This window comes from Aphelocoma coerulescens, chromosome 5 (genome assembly GCF_041296385.1).
Source record: "Aphelocoma coerulescens isolate FSJ_1873_10779 chromosome 5, UR_Acoe_1.0, whole genome shotgun sequence".
NCBI classification, from domain to species: Eukaryota; Metazoa; Chordata; class Aves; order Passeriformes; family Corvidae; genus Aphelocoma; species Aphelocoma coerulescens.
The window spans coordinates 28,343,512-28,364,620 of record NC_091019.1 but is presented as its reverse complement, the minus strand read 5'-3'; the positions used below and the strand labels follow the sequence as shown (position 1 = coordinate 28,364,620).

At 48.6% G+C, this 21,109-nt stretch overlaps 1 protein-coding gene across 4 annotated transcripts in view; it reads left to right on the top strand.

Annotated features, from left to right (window-relative positions):
- The window catches only part of CREB3L1 (cAMP responsive element binding protein 3 like 1), a 44,936-nt gene extending 24,112 nt beyond the window's left edge, over positions 1-20,824 (top strand). For 2 of the 4 annotated variants that reach the window (XM_069017320.1, XM_069017324.1), the window contains exons 3-12: positions 4,472-4,632; positions 6,197-6,275; positions 7,187-7,347; positions 7,997-8,146; positions 8,929-8,987; positions 10,833-10,901; positions 13,201-13,300; positions 17,320-17,440; positions 17,893-18,136; positions 18,535-20,824. In XM_069017320.1, the coding sequence (XP_068873421.1) occupies positions 4,472-4,632; positions 6,197-6,275; positions 7,187-7,347; positions 7,997-8,146; positions 8,929-8,987; positions 10,833-10,901; positions 13,201-13,300; positions 17,320-17,440; positions 17,893-18,136; positions 18,535-18,571 (1,181 nt within the window). In that variant the 3' untranslated portion in view covers positions 18,572-20,824. The remainder of the gene's footprint in view (positions 1-4,471; positions 4,633-6,196; positions 6,276-7,186; positions 7,348-7,996; positions 8,147-8,928; positions 8,988-10,832; positions 10,902-13,200; positions 13,301-17,319; positions 17,441-17,892; positions 18,137-18,534) is intronic. The other 2 variants (XM_069017321.1, XM_069017323.1) reach the window with 2 other exon arrangements.
- Positions 20,825-21,109: the final 285 nt, after the last annotated feature.

The window sequence follows — 21,109 nt, the reverse complement described above, 5'->3', positions numbered from 1 at the left end:
AATCCAGGGAAGAATTTGATTTGCTGTTGTCAAATACAGCCCACGTTTTTCCCTTCCATTTGTGCTCTCATAGTCACATTACTCCTCTGCTGGGCTTACTGTTATTTTTGAGGATGATAATTGGCTGTGGCTCAGTGTGCTGCCAGCTTCTGGCAAGCAATAGGCAATGTCTTTTTAGGACCCTGCAAACTTGGGTGTGGATGCCCTAGATCCAGCTCCGTTTTGGCATCAGGCAGCAGGGTTTTGGCTTGCACATAGGAAGCATGAGTCTCTGGCTGCAACCAGTGCTGGTACATGTGGAAAGCTAAGTGGCTTCTTTACCAGCAGATCTTTTAGCAGGAGACAGAGAGGAACAGTCATTTCAAAACTTATTTTTAAAACAATTCATTTCAGGATAATTTATGATGGCTGGGTATTTTTAGAGCTGTCCTTGCAAAGAGTCCTGTAATTTGTGGGATTGTGTGGGTGTCCCAACAGCTGATGGACACCAGGCTGCCTGAAAAAGCAGTGGCACAGACTCAGTGTACACAGAAGAAAGCTATTCCTTTGAGCAACAGTGAGACCTGGGACAGAGGCTTCCCTCTCATGACTAGGAATGATCCCAGCTTTCTGGTACAAACGCTAAGGCAGAAGGAGAGAAGGCTTGCCTCTGCTGCCTCTTTGGTCCTTGAAAAGGCACAACCATCTGCTACATTCCTTAGGGGCATCTCAGAGAGGTGCTGGGAGAGAGGCTTATGGCAGGCCAAGCAGCTCTGTCTTAGTACCAAAAAAGCTTTTGTTTTGCATTTCTTTTTCCTTAGTTTTAACCCCAATGCAGTCTTGGAGGGGGCGACTAACAAAAAAACGCCAAACCAGCATGAACAAATAAACACAACTTTGTTTTGCCCCTGAAAATGAATAGGAGGAGAATGACTTGAGAATGAGAGAAGCAAAAAGGATTCATTTGTAGAAAGCAGTGAAATGAAGACTGCCTGCATGAAGCTATCTCAAGAACTCCTCTCTGAGACACTTAGCACCACTTCTCCTTTTCTCCACTGTGTCTGCACATGCCCTTCCTTCAGCTGTCATGTCTCAAAGGCAAGACCATGACTCTCTTGATTGGAGTGTGACACTGATGCTTGGGCAGAGGCCAGCACAGGGTGTACAATGCGTAACCCAGGAGAGTTTGAGATGGGCCTGGCACTTGCTCTCTGAAAGTGCAGATCAGTTTCATAAGGGAGTAAGGCCTAGCATTACGGTGGCAGGTATAGGAGTATCCATGCATGCAGTCCTGCAGCTAGATAATTCAGGTCATCTTTCCAGGGTTTTTTTGGCTCATAATTGCATGTGAGTCATATTCTAGTGAAACCCTGAGTCAGGTCCAGTATTTGCAACACTGTGCAGTTCTTTTGGCACAGCTCCATCCAGTCTCAGTCCTTTTAGACATTCAGTTCAAATTAATTACCCAGAAATGGTTTTTCTTTAACATTAAGCAAGCTCTGCTCAGTCTGCTGAGCTCCTCAGGAATGCCCCTGCTCTGTCTAGGCTTGGAGTTGGCTGAGGCTTGCCTTTTATCAGCTTTCTCCCAGCTTTTCTGCAGATCTCCAAAACTCTTCCAAATCCTGCCCCTTCCCACATGGTTCTCACTAACACAGGTCAGCTAGGGCAAGCCACTGGGTGCATTGTGACCCTGCTTATCAGTGGAGTCTGCTTTCCAGATGGCTTGTGCATACGGGCTGGCTGCTTCATTTCCCAGTACCAGCCCTCAGTTTTGCAGGGTGTGATTTGATGCCAGGAGCAGGGGGAGCCAGGGTTGTGCAGAACAGCAGGCACTGGACCGGCCTTGGGTTAGTGCCTGCCCTCCTGTACAGGTCCTGCTTTCTCACTGCTCTTTTTGCCTCACCTCCTCAACCCTGGGAAGCAACAGATACCTCTCAGCCATTTTTCTTCCCAATAGGTACAGAGTATCTAGAGCAGAGGATGAGTGTCTTAGCGTGCCTCATCCACCAACGTACAGTGAAATCTGCAGTGTTACAGTGTTACCTCTGAAACATCCTCTCGGGCGGCAGAATGTAGACGTGTCCACACAAGATGCCTACTCCTCAGTCCCTCATTGACCCTCTGATGGCTTATTTGTTTCTGATTCTGTAACCCAATCACTCCCCAGATAAATCTCCGAGGGTGGGAAAGAGAGCAGGGTCAGAATGTAGACAGGAAATGGGAGGACTGCACATACTTATTTGGGTGTCTGCTCCTTGGCCTGTCTGGACCAACAGCACTGGGGGCTGCTCTCTCACTGAGTCAAGTCTGATCGGAGAGAGCCCTTGGTGGTCTGCTCTCCCTTGTCTGGTAACTTGCTTCAGTAGCAGCCCTCACAGACAGAGGATACCCCACACAGCTGAGAAAAAGAGAAATGCAGATCTCTGCAACAGAAAGGACAAGGAGGAAAAGGGTTCAAATCACAGTAAGGAACTTCAGAGTAGTCAGCAGGCAAAATGTTCCCATGGTGGGCATAGCAAAACCATAGAAGAGTTTAAATGGGGGAAGCTGTGAACTCTTCATCACTTTTCGAAAGGGTAGGTTCAGGTGAATCATCTGTCAGGACTGACACAGGTTTATTTGAACTTGCCTAGAGCAGTGGGATAGACTGAAAGATCTCTCAAGACCCCTCATTTCTGTGAAAGGCAGAAGTCAGTCCAAATTTTCTGGACACAAACACTTGCGGCTGTGTGACACCTTGCCCCTTTCCATCAGAAGGGGTTTGCATACCAGGAGTAACTAGGGCTTCACTACCAGCTGCGGGTTCTGTGTCCTTAGCAGGACAGGGAAAACAACCCAATCTGTGTCTGCTCAGCAGCCTCTGCGTTGTATCATCTGTGCAGTGCACCCCTGCCTGAGACGCTGCCTGATGACATCGGCCCTGGTGCATTGTGGGAATCTCTAGAAAGCAATCCAGCAGCACTGAGAGCAGCACACGCAGCTGAGACACACGCAGCAGCCACAGGAGCTGTATCTCTGCTTGAAGATGTCCACTCACAGAGGCAGCTGGAAGGAATGAACATCTGCTAGAGAGACCTGTCTAGGCAGAAAATAAGAGGTGCTAGGCCAAAGACAGGAAGACAACATATTCCATTGGCAAGGGCAACACTGTGTTATCATATATAATTCTTGTTTGGGCTTTAACACCAGAAAAGGCCAGAGGCAGGATTCAGAGCAGAGAAAGACCTTTCTCCCTCTCTCCTCTTGCCAGGACATCTTCCGGACTGAGGCCTGCACTGCAGAACTGCTCTGGGCAGCAGACAGCTAGGCAACATCCCTGGGCCTGACAGAGTGCTGCATGCAGAGAGCAGTGCAGAGGGGTCAGAGTGAGTCAGACTGTGGCCTTGTGGAGGCAACTGGAGCTCTCTCTGGTGACATGCTTAGCAATAATGTGTCCTGAGTCAAGCCAAATGTATTTTTGCTTGTCAGATAAAAAGGAAAAGGGAAGGGATGAGGATTAGGAAGGAGGGCACAGGCTGCAGGCCAGCTAGGAGTAGCCTTTTGGCAGGTTGAAGTGTTTGAAGAGCAAAGACCGAAAATCTAGAGCAGAGCCCAGGCAGCTCTCCTGCCTAGCAGTCTTTTTTCCCATCTGATCTGCAGTTTTTCTGGGATCTCTACTTCCAGTGGCAAGCCAGGCTCACACCACAGATGTGCATGGGACAGAGCAGGCAGGAGGCAAGGGGAGCATTCCCCCACGTCTCCATTCAGTTCTCTTCAGACACTCCCTTTCCCTCACTGCTGCTTCTTGTCCCTGCCAGCAATGGCAGCAGGGCATGGCTGTGGACAACAGAGCCCTGAGCTGCCCTGAGCTGCCCAGAGCGGAGGAGAGGGTTTCAGAGGTGAGACTGAGGGGAGCAGCTGTGGAAGCAGCCTCACAAGCAGGTGCTGCAGTGAGCTTCCTTCCACAGAAATGGACCTTCTTCCTCTTCTGTCATGCAGCAAAGCCCTGGTGCTTGGCACAACATCATCGGGAGGCCAAAGCAGCACTATCAGCCTTGCAGTGTCATCATGCTTGCTTTCTCACCAGCTCTCCAGTAAAGAGATGGTGCTATTCTTGGTAGCACACCTGGCAGCTCTGTGATGCTGGCCATGCTGCCTAAGGAGCAACAGCCCAGCATCCTTCTCTCACTGAGCCTGAAATATAAATAAGCTCCCGAGGATGAGACCTAGACATTACTGGGGGAAGAAACCCTGCAGCTGTCCTCCAGAGCTTGGGCTGCACAGTCAGAGCACAGCAGAGACACAATTCCTCTAGCTCTGTCCTGTGTGCTCCCCACACACTGGGGGTTCATTCCCTTTTGGACTCTATGTTGTGGGCCTGCACATGCTTGTGTGGTGACAGTGCTAAACTTGGAAAGGCAGCCTCCTCAGTCAGGGGAAGCTGTCTGCATGGCTTTTTTTTTTCTTGCCCTGTTCTTGCTAGAGTTTGACTCTCATGTTGTGCATGTTTCAGAGCTGGAGAATGGAGTGTGGTCACTGGGGCCCAAGCTTTGCTCCATCATGGTGAAACAGGAACAGAACCTGGCTCTAGACCTGCCCGAGTCCCAGCTAGCTGCCAGCTCCATACCAGTGCTGAACCTCAACCCTCTGCAGAGACTGCCAGTCCCCGAGGAGGTGAGCCCATCTAAGATCCATCGGGAGCCTGGGCTCTCACACAGCAGCACCCCTGGTGATGCAGACCCAGCCACGTGACTGTAGGGTTCTGCAAAGTGATTTAGCTGCTGGACAAACAGGAGAGGGTGATACAAAGCCCAGATACTGCACTATTTGTCATTCTCCTCTTGAAATGGCAGCACAGGAGGCTTTACAATCTCGGTTAAATATAAGCATGTTTCCTTGGCACAAAAGCCAAAGGCTTTATGCTTGCACCTACTCGAGATCTGTCCCCTCCAATATGCCAGTATTTCTGTAGCCACTCTTGGCTTATTTTTGTTTTTCAGAGAAGAGTGTCAATTAATGTGATGCCAGTGACCCCACTATTCCTGCATATAGACCCCTGCTCTGGCACTGTCTTTTTCATGGCCTTGTACTTGTCACATGGCCTCTCACTCTTTGTAGCTGCTCACTGGAAATGTTGGTCTCACTCCAGGTCCTGCTTGCTTTTTCCTATGAAGCAGCAGGATTTACTATTTCTATGTAACAAGGGACCAACTCTTTTGGTCATATCTATGTTCTTAAGAAGCCTGTTTGTCTGAAGGAGGTTCACTTATGCCACTGGTATGTGGGTGTAAGTTGAGGGCTCAGTTCAGCTGGCCTTGAGTCCAGCTGTGTTGGATGAGAAAGCCTGACCAGTCTCACACAGACGTTGCCTATCTTGTAGCAGCTCAGTAGATAACAGTAGACCATCTCTGGGTTCACTTCCTTTTTTCACTCACGCTCAGCATCTTCCCATTTAAACAACCATCCAAAACAAATGGGTTCTTCCAGCCAAAACTGTGCACAAACTTCCTCTATTATTTACACAGCTTGAACTTGCTGTGCCCTCAAATCTCTGCTGTGTGTGCTCAGCAGTCATACCATGGTGCTCTCTCAGCTGTGTTTACAGTCTGGAGGAGTTTGCAATGTGTCTGTTTAGTGTAAAAACTCCACCCAATGGTGGGCTGGGGGCTGGCAAGGCAGGAGGCTGAGGGGCAGCATAACGCAGATGGGAGTAAATCTACTCTTTATTCAGCTCTCAGTCCCCTCCGATTGGAAACAGTTGCCCAGTGGTCCTGGTGAAAATCGTGTGAACAGGATGGAGGGGTTGTTCTGTTTCTGTACAACCTCCATACTCCCCTTTATAATGAAGGCAGATCAAAGAGGGACTTCCCATGGTAACGCAGGGGTTGGTTTAAATTACACTGTCTGGGTCTATCAAAGGAAGAATTGCCAAGAATAAAAGTCATCTCCATTTTGGAGGTACTCAGCTCAGTGCATTACTTGGCAGCATATCCATCTGCCACTGCCACTTCCTCTGCAAATGTGTTTGCACTCTGTGTGCCCAGCAACTGAGACTTCAGGGGCTTATGTTTGAACTCTTGGTTTCCTTTATGTGTGATGAGAGGCTCCTTTGGGGCAGAGCTGTGAGATGGGGCAGGACAGGCAGCAGGGGAGCAGTGGCTATGAACAGAACTGGTGGGATCCTTCTGGGCAGGGGAGGTAGCAGTGGCCAAGAGCTCCTTCTGCTTCTCTTCCACAGATTCCTATAGAAATGACTCCAGCACCTGTGATCAAAGCTGAACCCAAAGAGGTGAACCAGTTTCTAAATGTACCTACAGGTAAGAAGATAGAATTTCCTGGTCAGCTGTATTACTCAGATATAGATTGTTATTATACAGGGAGAAAAGACAACACCTGAGGGCAGAGCCGTTCATATAAGGTAGCACTGGGGCACAGAGCAATAGAGGAGTGGGCACTGCACTGTTCCAACTAAGATCAGCATCTGCATCAGCAGCCACACACAAAATTGTTCAGACAGGGACTCCCAGGCAAAACAGGCTACTTCAGATCTGGAAATATGCAAGAGTGCTTTAAAATCCTCAGAGAGACTGTAAAGCTATCCAAAAATAACCATCTGAAAGTCAGGAAATTCAGGATCCAGTTTAATTTGAAAGAAACCCAAGCATCTGAAAATCTGCCGATGCACAAATGAAAGCACTATGGGAACTCCCACTGCCGCAGAGAGACATTCCTAAGGCACATTCCCACCTCCATTAAGGCCCCTAGGGCTCTCCAGTACAAAGTGGGGACAGTTTTCAAGTGCTTGGAAACCAACTGAGTGACCAGAGCCCTGTTGGATCAAGTGTGCTGGCAAGTGTGTGAGTCCTGCAGTGCTTTTGGAAGAGCTTTTCTCTCACAGAGCTTTCTGTACTCGTTAACAGGCTATGGAGCAAAATATCATGGGCTTTTTACTTCATTTTGGTTGACACTGGAGTACCTTATTGCTTTGTAAATACCTTCAGTGCCTTGGCAAAGCCCCTGCCAGCTCCTCTGCAGTTCCTAGTTTAGCACATTTGAGGTCAGTCTAACCTCTGTCTTGGGCAGTGCTCAGTTCAGCCTTTTTCTCAGACTCACTCCATCTTGTGAAACTCATCACCCTCTCCTTCCAGCCCTGTGTTATAGGCGGGGCCCTATGCCTGTACCAACAGGCTGACATGAGAGCCATTGACTTGATCTCCTTATTTCTCAGTAGATGACCTGGTGCAGATGCCTCCAACTCCGCCCAGCAGCCATGGCAGTGACAGCGACGGATCTCAGAGCCCTCGGTCCCTGCCTCCCTCCAGCCCAGCCCGGCCTGCTGCTCGGTCTTCTACTGCCATCTCCTCCTCACCTCTCCTCACAGCACCACACGTAAGGAGGCAGCAGGGCATCAGTGGGACACAGGGTTCCTTGCTGCTCAGAGGGTTTTGGAGGCTTTCCAAGGCTCACGTGGAGGTTCCTGCCCTTGCTAAGGGCAGGAAATGCTAAGCTGAAATGCTCTATCAAGGCAATGTGATGCCTTAGCACAAGAATGTGGGGACAAAAAGCGCTCACAGGAGTGAGGAGAGGCACAATGAATCTTGCATAAAATCTACCAGCAGCTACCTTGTTTTAGCAGGTACTGTCTTTCACCCATTCTTTGGGAAGTGGCCAGTGCACTAGAGGACTTTCTGAGGAGGCTAATGGGAGAGAGGAATTACTGAGAATTCCCATATCCGAACCATTTTAACCGTCACCCAGAAGTTTGTTGGCAGGGTCCTGCAGTGAAAGTGTGTAGCCAGCCTCACTGTGAAGGAGCAGATGCCCTCCCAAGTAAAAGAGGAAAGGAGTTGCTGAGCGGTGCCCCTAGGATCGGGTTGAGAGTAGGAAAGAGCACTGCCCCGCACCTGTTTGGTGTCAGTGGGCAGTAGTGTATTCTATTCTGATGTGTACAGCCTCTGGCTGCTTTGCAAGGCTTTAAGGAGGATCACTGGAGTAGAACTTCTTGCCGACACTGATGGATGCTCTCTGTGTGTTTCAGAAGTTACAAGGAACCTCTGGCCCACTGCTCTTGACTGAAGAGGAGAAGCGCACCTTGATTGCAGAAGGCTACCCCATTCCTACCAAGCTGCCCCTCACCAAAGCAGAGGAGAAAGCACTGAAGAGGGTCAGGAGGAAAATCAAGAACAAGGTGACTGCAAAACATGTAATCATACAGTTCCACGATTCCAGAGCATCCTCAGCTGACCAGTGCTATAGTTACCCTCACCTCCTCAGCTGCACTGCAGCTCAGAAAAGGTGGGATCCTGCCTTTGGTACACTAGCACAAGCCTCGCAAGCCACAAAATGGTGCCAAGGGGCATCTCTGCTTGGATGTTCTGCAAACAGCCATATCTGGGAAGTGTGGCTTCCAGCCCAGCTCCTGGGAGTGTGTGGCCTGGGACAGAGTCCACCAGCTAAGGTATCACAGATCAGACAAACTGGTCTGGTCAGGCCTTGTTGCAAGGACAGGGAAACCAAAGCCATTGCGTGGTGCAGGACGGGTGATGCACAGTGTTCACTAGCCAGGCAGAGGCTGTGAGACTTTAGACTGGGATTAGAAAGCATCCTGTGGGAGAAATGGTGAGACTGAACTAATCACCCAATGACTCAGAAGTGGTCTTGGGCAGAATGAACCCACATGGCCACAGCACATACCCATGTGAGTCAGAGGAGTGGAAAGATGCTCTCAGCAGCGAGGGGCATAATGCAAAAAAAGGTTGTGGGCTACAAGCCAGGAAGGCTTCATACCTACAACATCCATCCCTCCCAGTTTTGGCCTGGAGACCAGCAGGAATGGCAGACTGGAAGGCAACTCCCCAGTTGCCTTTAGGATGCTGTGTGTGCAGGGAACAGACAAGATGTGTGAGCCACAAAGAAATGTCCAGAGGCTCATGATACTGACTCCCCTCTGATGGCTTGCCCCCCTCACAGATCTCAGCTCAGGAGAGCCGCAGGAAGAAGAAAGAGTATGTGGAATGTCTAGAGAAAAAGTAAGTTTCTTCTCAGTCTTACTTTGAGAAAAGGAATCCTGTCCATGCACAGCCCCCCTTTCTAGTGTTTTGTCTCTGAATTGCTCAAAAAATACAGTTCCTTGCAAGGCTGGCTGCACAGCCGTTTGGTTTGGGATCCTGCCCCTACTCTCCTCCCTCCTAGAAATCCTCTTGCGGGATAAAGATTGGTCAAGAAATTCTGTGTTTCCAACTGCTTCGTTTGGCTGGTCCCCTGCAAAACATAGGCCATTTTGGCTGCCAACAAGGTGGGATTTTGGATAAGACTCATGTTTTCCCTCTAGAAGTTGCTTCTATTTTGTCTGTCTCATAAGTGGCATGCTGTGTGAGGGCACTGACAGTGGCTTTCTTGCCCTCTCTTCCCATGAAGGTGGACACACAAGCACTTGACAGCAAGAAAAACCTTGCATTACAGTTATTCCCCACACTCTCCCCCACTTCCACTCTCTGCATTAGCTTTGTTTTTCTCCTTGCAACCTTGAGGTCCTGCACGCCTAGCAGGCATAAGCCTAAGATGAAGTCACATGACACTGACAGGGCAGAAAATAACTCCTGTACTAGCAACCCTAATGCACATTCCCAGGCAAAGAAGAATGCTGAAATCCAGGCACAAATTCATGTTTCTGTATAATTACCATTTTCTTCCCAGTTACTAACACCGTCTGAGATCAACAAATGGAAAAAAACAACCTCCAAACCCAACTTTAATTAACTCTTCTCCCTGATGCTATTTATCTTCTCTAGTTCCACAGAAATGCTCAATTAAAGCAGATGATTCAAGGCACCTTCAGGTTCTCATGCTGCACCTCAGTGTGCACGGGTATGTCCAGGCATCAGAGCACATCACCTCCAGCTAGTGTCCCATATGGGCACCTTCATGCCGGGGCTGGGGAGTTGGCTGACCTTGCTCAAGGGGCAGCTCCAGGGTGTTTGGTGCTGGGGCCTCCTCCCCAGATGTGGCCGTGCCGCCTGTATGTACTCAGCAGTTTGTTACGCTAGAGCATTGCTATGACAGATGGCTTTCAAACAATGCCAGGTTTAAATGTGAACCAAAAGCAGCATTCAGTGATTTTTTTTTTTTTTTTAATAGAACATGCCTTTGGTCAGCTTGGCTTACTAAAAGCTGATTTGTCAAAACCTGTACTTGGGCCTTCACCATTCAGTTTGATACTTTTGCTGCAAGCCCCGTTTTTGCACGGAACGTCTGGTTCAAAGGCTGTGCTGCAAACCTCCAGCAGGATATGGCTGTGTCTCTGGTCTGCCTTTCTCCCGACCGGGAGGCACTCCCCTTCCCTTGTCCCAGCTGCAGCCTAACCACTTTCCCGTCGGAAGCTGTGGGAAGGAGCCTGCAGGTTCTCTGCTGCCCTCAAGTGCCTGCAGTCGGAGGTGGCCCAGCGTTTGAACAGAACCGTCTGGATTTCACAGCCGGGGTGCAGAGCCCAGGGCAGGTTCCCCGTATGAGTGGGAGAGGTTCCCCCTCCTCCTTTTTCATGCTTCTTAGGGGGGTTTGGAAGTGATGGAAATGTCTGCATAAGCTTGTGTCTGTCCTGACTTGACGTGCCTGTAAGCAGGTGCTACTGTCTCTCCCAACCCTCAGGAGACCCTGAACTGGGAACTGTCACATTGTAACTGTCCACCTGCAGTCTCATCCCTGCTCCACTGGGGCTGGCTGCAATCAGGTGGGCCAAGTAACATTTGATTCCAGGACCATACCTGCAGGTGACAGATGAAGCCACTGAGCCTCCATACCCCGTGAAAAGCAAGGACTGCATTGTCTCAATCTGTCTGGCCTTTGTGACTAACTGGCTATGGCTTTTATTCCCATAGGGTTGAGACATACACAACAGAAAACAATGAACTCTGGAAAAAAGTGGAGACCTTAGAAAATGCAAACAGGTAAGAGCAGCTAGACTTGACCCTCTGTGGATAGGGCAGGGTGGGTAGGAAGGGAAGTCAGGAGCACTGGAGCAGGGGGACAGGAAGAGAAAAGCAGGCTCCGCCAGCTCCTGGATGGATGCTGCTTGGTGAGGTGCTGTTTTTCAGCCCATGACAGCAATGAGGCAGCTGGGTTTGGTTAGCAAGCCTGGAATGTTTGTGTTGGGATGCCAGGACACTCCGCAGCGAGGGGAGGGAGGGAAGGCATGTTTCCCATATCGCTTCATCCTTCTCCCTGCAATCCTTCGGGCTCGTGGTGCCTTCTCCATTCCCCTCCAGGGCTCTATCTGTCTCCAGGGCAGATGCATTAAGAGAGGCCCCTCACAACAGCCTCTCAGACTCACTGTTTCTGCTTTTGGGCTCTTTGGAGAAATACAAGGCCCTGGGCATATTGTGGCTGTTTCAGGTTTCTCTTGAGAAAACTGAACAGACTTGGTGAATACAGGGAAAGCCCACTCTTCTAAATAAAAGTAGAGATCCCAACTCCCACCAAGTCCAGGGCAATTCCTTGTGCATGTGGTGTCCCAGCCCTTTCCCAGCCTCTTTTGGGCATAGCGAGCCCAGAGAATCTCTATCTCATCTGCTGCTATTGCTCACCTGAAAGGAGCAAGCTGCTCCCACAGCCCCAAAGTTCTCTCACCCAAGGCTCTGGGTTTCCTCACTCAAGGCTCTGGTGAGCACTTGTGCTTCTAATATGCAGACCTGGCCAACCAATCACATGGGGAATTTGCTTCCTTGGAAGCAAATAATGAAGACTCCCACCCCTGCAGTGGGGATGGGCAGCTGGAGCTGGAGAAGGGCCCAGCTCTGCCCCATGTTACTGGGCACAACAGGTGTGAGCAAGGGCAGGGTAAACTGCAGGGGATGCTTGTGTCTATAGCCCCATTTATATCAGCTCGACTTGAAGGGGAGAACCACAACCAGAGAGCCAGTTCCTCACCCACTCCTCTGCTGCCATGACAGCTCATGGAGTACTCCTAGAGGCTCTACTGCACACCTTCCTCCCATTGCATGACATGAGTGCAGTGGCCTTGGCTTCCAGGCCTGCCACTGGTGCTGGGACTGGGGGCTGCCAGGAATGGTCTGGCTGAGGTGTGCGAGGGCCAGAGGTCTCCTGTCTGCCAGAGATACAGCTGCACAGCTGCTCTCGTGCATGGGGCACAGCTTGCCCCCCCGGCCTCTCTGGGAGTGTGGGCAGCCCTGCTGCTGAAAAAGTGTGAGCCCCACCCTGAAAAATCAGGAGACTGGCCTAAAAGCCAAGAGATTTTTATTTTTTTCCCAAAATACACATTGTGTTCTTTCTAAGTTGGTTTGGTTTTTGAGCACTGCCAGTGGGACACTCTGTGCTTCTCTCCACATGTACAGGGAGCAAAACAGGATTTGGAAAGGGATAAAGCTGGGATTCTCCTGCAATCTCCTGGTTCCAGGACCTGGCATTTTATGAAAGCTCAAACATACTTGTGTAAAACAGTCAGTGCTCCCAGAGGGAAAGTCAGCAATAGGCTCAGTTTCAGTAATATGCAACTCTTGGGAACTGTGCGCTCTGTAGTCTCCCTCATCCCAGATTCCTTCACCAGCTACGTGAAGGGTTCAGTAGCTCTTGGTAACACCTACCACTGTTTTGTGTTATGTGTGCAGATGCCCATGAACAGTTAAATGGGGCAGAGAGACCTTAGCATGTGTTCCAACCAGGGCAGTCAGAATATGAATTAACTGCTGAACTCAAGATTTGGCTTTGCCTACATCTCGGCAGAATTTGCCAAGACTGAAGAAGCTTGAGGGGATCACAACCATTTCTTATTTCTCTCTCCACCACAGTTTGGGGCACAGGTCGAGCTTCAGAGTGTGTGTCTCTGAGTGAACTGGGAGCAGGCAAGCCTGTTCTAAAGGCCTGACCCGTCTACGAAGTTCAGCCTCCATGCCAGAGCTTGGTTTTCATGATATCCTGGCTCTCCACTGCTCTGGGAATAGACTGGCTGGGCTTTGAGGCACCCAGGAGTCCTAAATTAATGGGTCATTCATAATAGTGGGTAGGTGCAATGAAGGTGGTAGTGGGCCCACTGGTAAGACCCTTTTTTGTTTCTTGTTTTCCAAGCCTGTTTGGTCAGAGGACTTAGGAAATATACAGCAAAGGGGAGATACTTGTTTTCACAAGAAGGGAAAATCAGGGCAAAATATGGAGTGGGTAGTGCTATTCTTGGCTCACTTACTGGCTTCTACCTCCTTATTAAGTTTTGATATGCGTTGTTTCCTATCACAGGACTCTGCTCCAGCAGTTACAGAAGCTTCAGGCTCTGGTAGCTGGGAAAGTCTCCAGACCTTATAAAATGGCTTCCACGCAGACTGGGACCTGTCTAATGGTATAAGCTTCATTTCCATCTTCCTTATTGGCCATGCTTCTCCAGACAGCTTTGTTGATTGCCTGTCTCTGCCCTCTTCCCTGCGGCCCAGCTCTGTTGTCAGTTACATCTGCTCCTTCCTTTTGTGTTATAGTCACCAGAGCTGTGTCCTGTGTCATACATACATACATCAGTTGTTTATGCAACAACATTAGAATAATTCCTGCATTTTCACTGCCTTGTTCTTTGGGCAAAACAGCACTTTGTTTGCTTTTCATTAGCTATTAGCCATTCAGCAAAAATCTTCAATGAGCTTCCATTGTAACGGGCAGTTTTCTTTTGCTGAGCTGGTAATGCTTAATGTTTAACTCAGCAGGGCAGAGGAACAGTCCAAGTATTCATCCCAGTGGGCATTACCTTGTGTTTATCAGCAAGAAATGGCATCTGTTCTTGCTATGCCTGCACATTAGGCTTTGTTAAATCCAGCTGGAATTCTCTTTGTTTGTCCTTTTGACTAACCATAATAATTCAGGGTTGTCTGTTGTTTTGGTAATCCCTGTTTGCCTCATAGTGGAGGATCATGGTTAATAAATATTTGCTTCATTGATGAGTTTTAGGGCATGCCAGTGTGTAGCCATAAGTCGAGTCAATTGGTTGTTCTTCATCTCATATTTTTTGCCAGGAGGAAAGTTTCTGATCCATGGTAAAAATAAAATCTTCACCCCTCTGATGTCTTTGCAGGATTGTCATAGTAGCTGCTCGTGACAAATTTGCCAGAGTTAGTTATCTATATCTGGTTATCACTTCTGTACTGTTAGCAGTCACAAAATGCAAACATGGTGAGGTACTTGCCCCACTTTCTCAGCACCCTCAGTGTCCTGAAGGATTGTTTTCTGGTCCTGGTTCAATGAGTTTCCTTGGTTCCAGAGCCCCAGCTCTGTAATTTCAAGCACTTCCTCCTTTCAAAATCTGCTCAAACTTTTGCTACTCTTTGCTGCCCCCATGTCAGATCAGATTTTAATGACTGCATGTTTTTTTCTCTGCTCTCTGTCTTCATTCCCAAGTTCTTTCCACATTTTTGGGTGTGACCCAGCTGAGCCCAGTGACTCATTGCTCCTTAATGCAGCAGCTCATCAGAGCACCCCTGGCTCCAGCAGTTCTTCAATGCTACTACCTGGAATAAACAAGTCTAGAAGAGGTGCCTTCCAGACATTCCCTGTGCTACAGGCTGATAAAATATCTAATTCGGCTTCCCAACAATGTCTTATGTTTCCTTGCTGCTCCCTTTGTTGCAGGCATCCCAGCCCACACATCCACTCTCTCAGACTTCCTAGCTTTGAAGCATTTCAAGAATTTGTAATTTGCTTTTCTATCTTTGACCAGTTACTTTCATAAGCCTCTGAGTTCTCATTTTCCATTTTCAAATATAGCATTCCTTATCATGACAGATATGTAGAATCATCGTGTCTTGCAGCATGGGAGTGGAGCAGGCTACCCTTCTTTAGCTGTGTGTCATTGCTGCTGGATATTTGTACTGCCAGCTCTTGAAGGCCTCCAGTGGTGAGCAGTCCTCAGCCTCCTCAGGCAAACCATTCCAGTGCTATGTTATCTTTCCCAGATAAAGCTTTCTTGATATCCGATTTCAATCTTCCTTGCAACAGCTTAAGCCTATTAGACCTTCTTCTGCCCATTGTAAGCAAGATCTGTTTATTCTCCCTTTGTGCAGCTGCATTTTACATACTTGAAAACTCCTGTTTTCAAGCAACTTCCTTCAGTCTGCTCTGCTAAATCACCGTAATTTCTTCAGTCTTCCCTCAAAGGCTGTTACTGAATCACTGCTTGTTCCCAGAGCTCTCTACCAGACTTTCTTCAATGGCCCTGCATTTTCTTGGAAGTATAGGGCCCAAAGCTGGGCACAGTGTTCCGCCTGAAGACCAGTACAAATCCAGCCAGAAAGCCTGTTCATAATGCTTGGGCTGAGATTTGCCCTTTGCAAAGTGACACTGACTTGGACCCATCTTATGCATCAGTTTCACTCCCAGATCCTCTTCTGTAGAACAGCTGAAACATGTAGCCACTGATGTATTTCCCCTGCCCACCTCAGAGGTCTCAGCAGGTCTCCACATTGGTCTATATAGATCTTCCCACTGTTCTCTTGGACCACTTCTTCCCAAGGTCAAGATCATTCTGAATTTGAATATTGACCAAAATCCAGTCTGCTTGTAGTCTCTCCCATCTGCAGATTTGGTATAGTCCATCATTTAAGTCAAGCTTAAAAATGTTGAATCTTGCCAGATCCATAACAGATCTCTCTGCTACTCCATCTGCTACTGCCTCACAGTTTGACAGTGAACCATTTGATAAATACACTCTCAGTATGTCTTTTTTTTTTTAATTTTGCCTCCACCTTTCCAAATGGTTTTGCAGTAGTTTTCTCTAGCTTAATTTCCCTCAATTTTAAGAGGTCAAATAATGAGATGATCCAAAGCTGTGACTTGAATGTTACTCAGAATCAAGGCAAGAGTTATTGTTATGAAGTGTTGTAGAGTTTGAACTGGAAGTGAATCAGAGCATCAGAGTTAACCTGAAACAAAACAGAGTAAAAGCAGTGCTGTTTTGCAAAGCCTCAGTTGAAAGCCATGTTAAAGCAAGATGTTAAGTATACTGCTCTTTCTCAGCCCAAAAAGCCTGTTTTGTTTTAGAAGGAAAGAACAGACTTTACAGGGCTGGCTCACTTTTCTCCAAGTTGTGTGTTTGGCTTGATAATTCCAAGCAACATCTATTCAGAATTTATTTTTTCCTGTTTTGTGGAATAAGGATTCTAAATGCCTCATGTGCCTGATATGACATGCTTAGACAGCATCTATGCTGTCTTCATTTAATGTCCTTACTTTAAAACCAGCCACAAAGAGTCTGGACTAAAATTAAAATCCCTCTTTACATAATATAGGATCCCCATGTTATTATTCAATCTTCCACATCTCCTGGAATCCACTGGTGGTCAAAATTACCTTGATGTACCAGGTTATGTGCATTACTTAGGGACAGGTATTCTGAAATAGGTGACTTCTGAAAAGCAGTCAAGCAGTTGCTGGCTGTCTCCACCCAGGTCAGATTAGCTAGTTTATACATAGGTAGTAGAAATCACCAACAGACGCATTGCCTCTTTGGCTGCTCAGTCTGAGCACTGAGCTGGCAGCAGGTGGTTACAGACCATGCATAGTGCATGAGTGTTCAATAAGTTGGTTCTGTTCCATTTCCCCTGTGTCCTTTCTTCCTCTGTACTGGCAGTTCCCTAAGCTCTATAGAGTCCCTTACAATCAGCACTGGCATTTCACTCTGAAGCTTTACTGTTACGGCAGAATTTCCAGATAGGCCCAGGCCTACCTGAGGGGGATTTCAGGAGAGATTTCACATACCTCTCTCCTGTTATCACTACCTAGTAGCTCTGACTCGTCTGCCTGATAGCAGGAGGCACTAACACATGGTCCTGCATATCTACACATCAAGCATAAATTTAACCCTTTCCTACAATTTGGCATCTTTACTATCAGGTATTAGGCAACTGCAGTTCTGCTGTCATTTCTGTCCTTGCACGCATAGTAGCTTCACTTTGCTATGTGTGGTACCTCCCAGATTTCTCCTGTGGGTTTGTTTTCTTTACAGCCCACAACAGCTCCTGCTAAGCCAATGGTTGGGTTCCCTTTGGTCAAGGCAGAGTTTGTCTCTGTTGAGTCTCCTCTTTTTTCCAGCTTGTTTCTCAGTTATGCCTTCCACTATCTCTCCTCAATAGGATGGGCAAGTTCTCACAAAAGAACCAGAAATACCCCAAATAAAGCAACAAGAGGAAGTTTCTGACTTCCCTTCTTGAATGTGCAACAGAGATTAGCACAGCAAGCCCCTTCCCTCTCTGGGGGACCACAGGTACCCCCAGCTGTCAGCCTGACCAGATCTTCTTACCCAGCCTCATGTTGGTGTGCTGTGAGGGGAGTGTTTCTTCTTGGCTCGTGGCACTGAGTCTGTACTGATCTCCTTTCTAGGTGCTGGCACTCTGCTTCGTTCTGATCCTGGGATCCCTGATGCCCTGTCTCCCTGAATTCTCTTCAGCATCACAGACAGTGAAAGCAACACCAGCACCAGACATTTACACAACTAGTAAGAGTGAGTCTAATGTGGTTCCTCCATGTCAACTTGTCAAACCATGTCCAGCTCTTCTCTTGACACTCCCTGATCAGGCATGGCATCCTCGCCTCTGTGCCTATGCCTTATGCTGGGACTGTGGTGAGGGAAGATTCCTGATCTGTCAGTGGTACAAACTCTCACAACAGCTCCTTGTTGGGCCTGTTGTCATTCTGTGCTAACCGTTGTCCCCAAACATGAAAAATGTCAAAGGAAGGAACGTGAGGGGAAAGTTCCAGGGCAGACTGGTTGTCTTGTGAAGAGGCAGTGTGTGCAGGGGGGCATTTGCTTCCTGAAGCTGGGGGGAGGAGGGTGTCCTACACAGTTACACATGGACAAGGCTGGGTGAGTGTGTGCTGGAACCACCATCATGACCCACACCCATTGCAAGAGACCTTGTCCTCATTGTTAACCAATGCTCTCCTTTTTTCCAGTTCAGTCACGGAGCCTCCTTTTCTATGATGAGGGTGCTGGCTCCTTAGAAGAGAGCTATAGCTCCTTCCTAACCATGGACCATCCTGAGGGGTGGGAGGCCAAAAAAAGGCAGTCTGAGGAGGGAAGGCGTCATCTGGCCAGGACACATGAGACAACTAAATATCTGAGCAAAACCCAGGGGGGTCCTGACCAGAACCAAACTGACCCACCTCTCAGCCACCTCAAAGAGCAATTCCATGAGAGGTAAGTAGGTGGGGCCACCTTCTGAGCCCAAAGCACAGCATGGTGTCTGGGGGTAAGCAGCAGGCATGTCCGTCCCCTCTGCTGCAAGCTAAGGACAGTGGAGCCCCCCGGGACAGGTAGTCAGCTAAGAGCACTGGCTGGAGGAGGCCAGTGCTGGCAGGGAGCATAAGAACAAGTTCATTTTCTAGAGCAAAAGTTCATCCATAAAGCAGTGTCCCGCTTGTATAAAGTTGTGGAGGGCTGGATGACTCAAGTGGTCCCAGGTTTGCATTCCATTTAGTGCCCTGGGGAAGGACTTCATCCTGGTCAGAGCAAGCTAGCTGGGTACACAGAGAGGTGAATTTGCATAGGAGGCCACAATGAACCTTGACTGATGCCTTGTCTTTTCTTTTTCTCAGGGAGACAAGCTCCAGTGAGACAACTGAATTCTTGTAGCAGCTGCTGGACCTCAAGGCCTCATCTGTCTGATTGCAGGATTCCCTCCTCACTAAGCAACTGAGGGGACTTGGCAGGAGAGGGCACTGCATTTAGACACTCCTAAAATGGCCTTGGGTTCAGCTCCTCCTCTTCCCCATCGTCCCCATTAGTGCTGATCTCTTTGAGGGGAGTCACAGGACTGCCAGAACCAGCAATAAGTGTCTGGAGAAGCCCTGAGACTCCCTCTTCTCCTGGCCTTACCTCCTGCTTAAATGAGCACTACCCTATGGATGTGGGCTCACCTTGAGGTGGAGGGAGATCAGGGGAAGCCCACAAACTATTCAGCTCACTCCCCAAAGCCTCCAGACCAAGGGGGCTGTCCCCACATGTGTACCCCTTGGCTACATCAGATGCACCTGAAGGAGAGAGAAAGTGCTGGATTTACTGTCCTGCCTGAGGGTTTTAGGAGTGGGTGATGCTGGTGCTGGAGAGATGGCTCTGGAGAGTTTGAGCTCATTCCTTGCCCTCCATATGTTAGTATATTTCTGCTTCCATTGAGAGAAAACCTAGTTCTTTCTTGCTCTAGTTTTCTCTTGATGGACACGCCTACGTAACTTCAACACCAACTATCTGCACAGATCTGCACACAAACGGAGTGGGGGAGAGAGATCCCAGACAGATAAATCACCATAAAAATTAGCCAGCAGCTTCTGGGTGACCAGAGCTCTGAAAGAGAGAACAACTTTCCCTCACGACCCACTTTTCCCCACCCTCAGCACCCCAGTTTTGGCAGGGGTGGTATTTTCCTTTCTGTTCCCAGCTTGGGCCCTACAGTGCAGTGCTAACCAGGTCAGTGGCCTTCTCACTTTCCATTCTGCAGGCCTCCCCCTTTGAGAGTGAGTGAGAGAAACACATTCCCATAACCCAACCCCCATCCCAGCTCTCCATCCCTGATTCTGCTTCATGCCAAATGGGGTGTTCCTAGGAACCAGCAGAGAGAGCTAAGCAACCCATTGGAGGGCTGTCAGATTAACCATCATTCCCCTCACATCCTCTGTGTGCACAATAGTGTTGTGAAAGCCACTGAGGACATACTGGCATTTCTGGAGACAGGTACATCTGTCAGGAAAGAGGTGGCATGTTGGAATTGGCCAGGACCACCAAAGACAGTTTTAGACCTCTTCTTTCTAAGTGCTGACACCAAAGGTAGCAAACTCTTGCCATACCACCTCTCGGACCAGACTTGCCAAGCTTGGTGTTGAAGTGACCTCAAGCCTATGCCATCCTCTTTAGCACCCAGACACCCATTTCTGACCCTTCTTTCCTCTCCAGCAAAAGCCCTGCAAAAAGGCTGAAGTGTCTCCTCACTCCATTCCCTCAGCTGCCATTTGATGGAAGGACAATGTGGGATACGAGTGTCGGAGATCTGGGATGTGGCAGGTTGCCCCATGTGTAACACGGGAGTCTCTGTGCACTCTGCCAGGTCTCCCAGCAGGCTCCTCTTCTGCTTGTTTCTCATCAAGCACCCTGGACTCACTCTGCACTGCCCCAGCACTCTCCTCTTCCCCCAGGCTGGGAGCGGAGAATGCTCCCTGTAGAGGAAGGATGGGATGGCTCTTGCTCAAGGACTGAGAGAAGCGAAGAAAGGGCCCTCACATCCTTCTGTTCTCCCTTTTGAAAATTGGTTTTGCCCCTCAAAGTCATTTAGGAAAATCTGGACACAGCTAGCTGCAACCGTGCATGCGTGGCCAGTGGGGTGATGAAGAGGAAGGCTTTCAGCACAGCTCTGCTCTCCCCACAGGACCCGCTGGTCACCAGATACCACTGCACTCCCCATCCTCCACCTCCACCCCAGCACAAAGAACCACTGCCGGGTCCAAGCACGCCCTCCTCCACCCCAACACTTCACTGAGCATGTCCCCGTGCCTCCCACTCCCACCGTTGTACAGAGATCAAGAGCAGAACTCGTTTGTACATAATGAAACTTATTTTGTATTATTGCCGATCCCTTAAGATATTGTATTTTGGAGACTCTCAGATCCTATTTTCAGTATTGTATTTTATTAAGAATTAGTGCGGGCTTGGCATCTATGAACTTCTTTCTTGTAGCAGCTCACTTTCCACTTATACTCCAGCAGCTGCTTCTTCCCTCTTCGTTTTTTTTTGTGGTTTTTGTTTTGTTTTGTTTTATTTTCAAGCCACCCTTTCTCCTCCTTCTATCAATTGCTCTGCATTTGCTTTATGAAGCAAAATAAAAATAAAATAAAAAGATGCAGCATCAGCCCTGGGTTGACAGGTGCTTTCATTGAGGCATGGTTGTCATGTCAGCCCACATGCACAGCTCCTCACCTCCTGCTCCCTGTCCCGTTCCCTGGCCACATGGAAAACTGGTTCAGTACTGGGACCTCACACTCCATGTCAGGGGCTAGAAACAAACTTGGATGTTTTATTTCCAGCAGCACTGTCATTGTAATTTCTTCTGCAGTTCTGAACAAGTCAGAACTGTTCTGCCTCAGTTTCTTCTCCCCCTTTGAAACACCACTATCATCCTCTTAG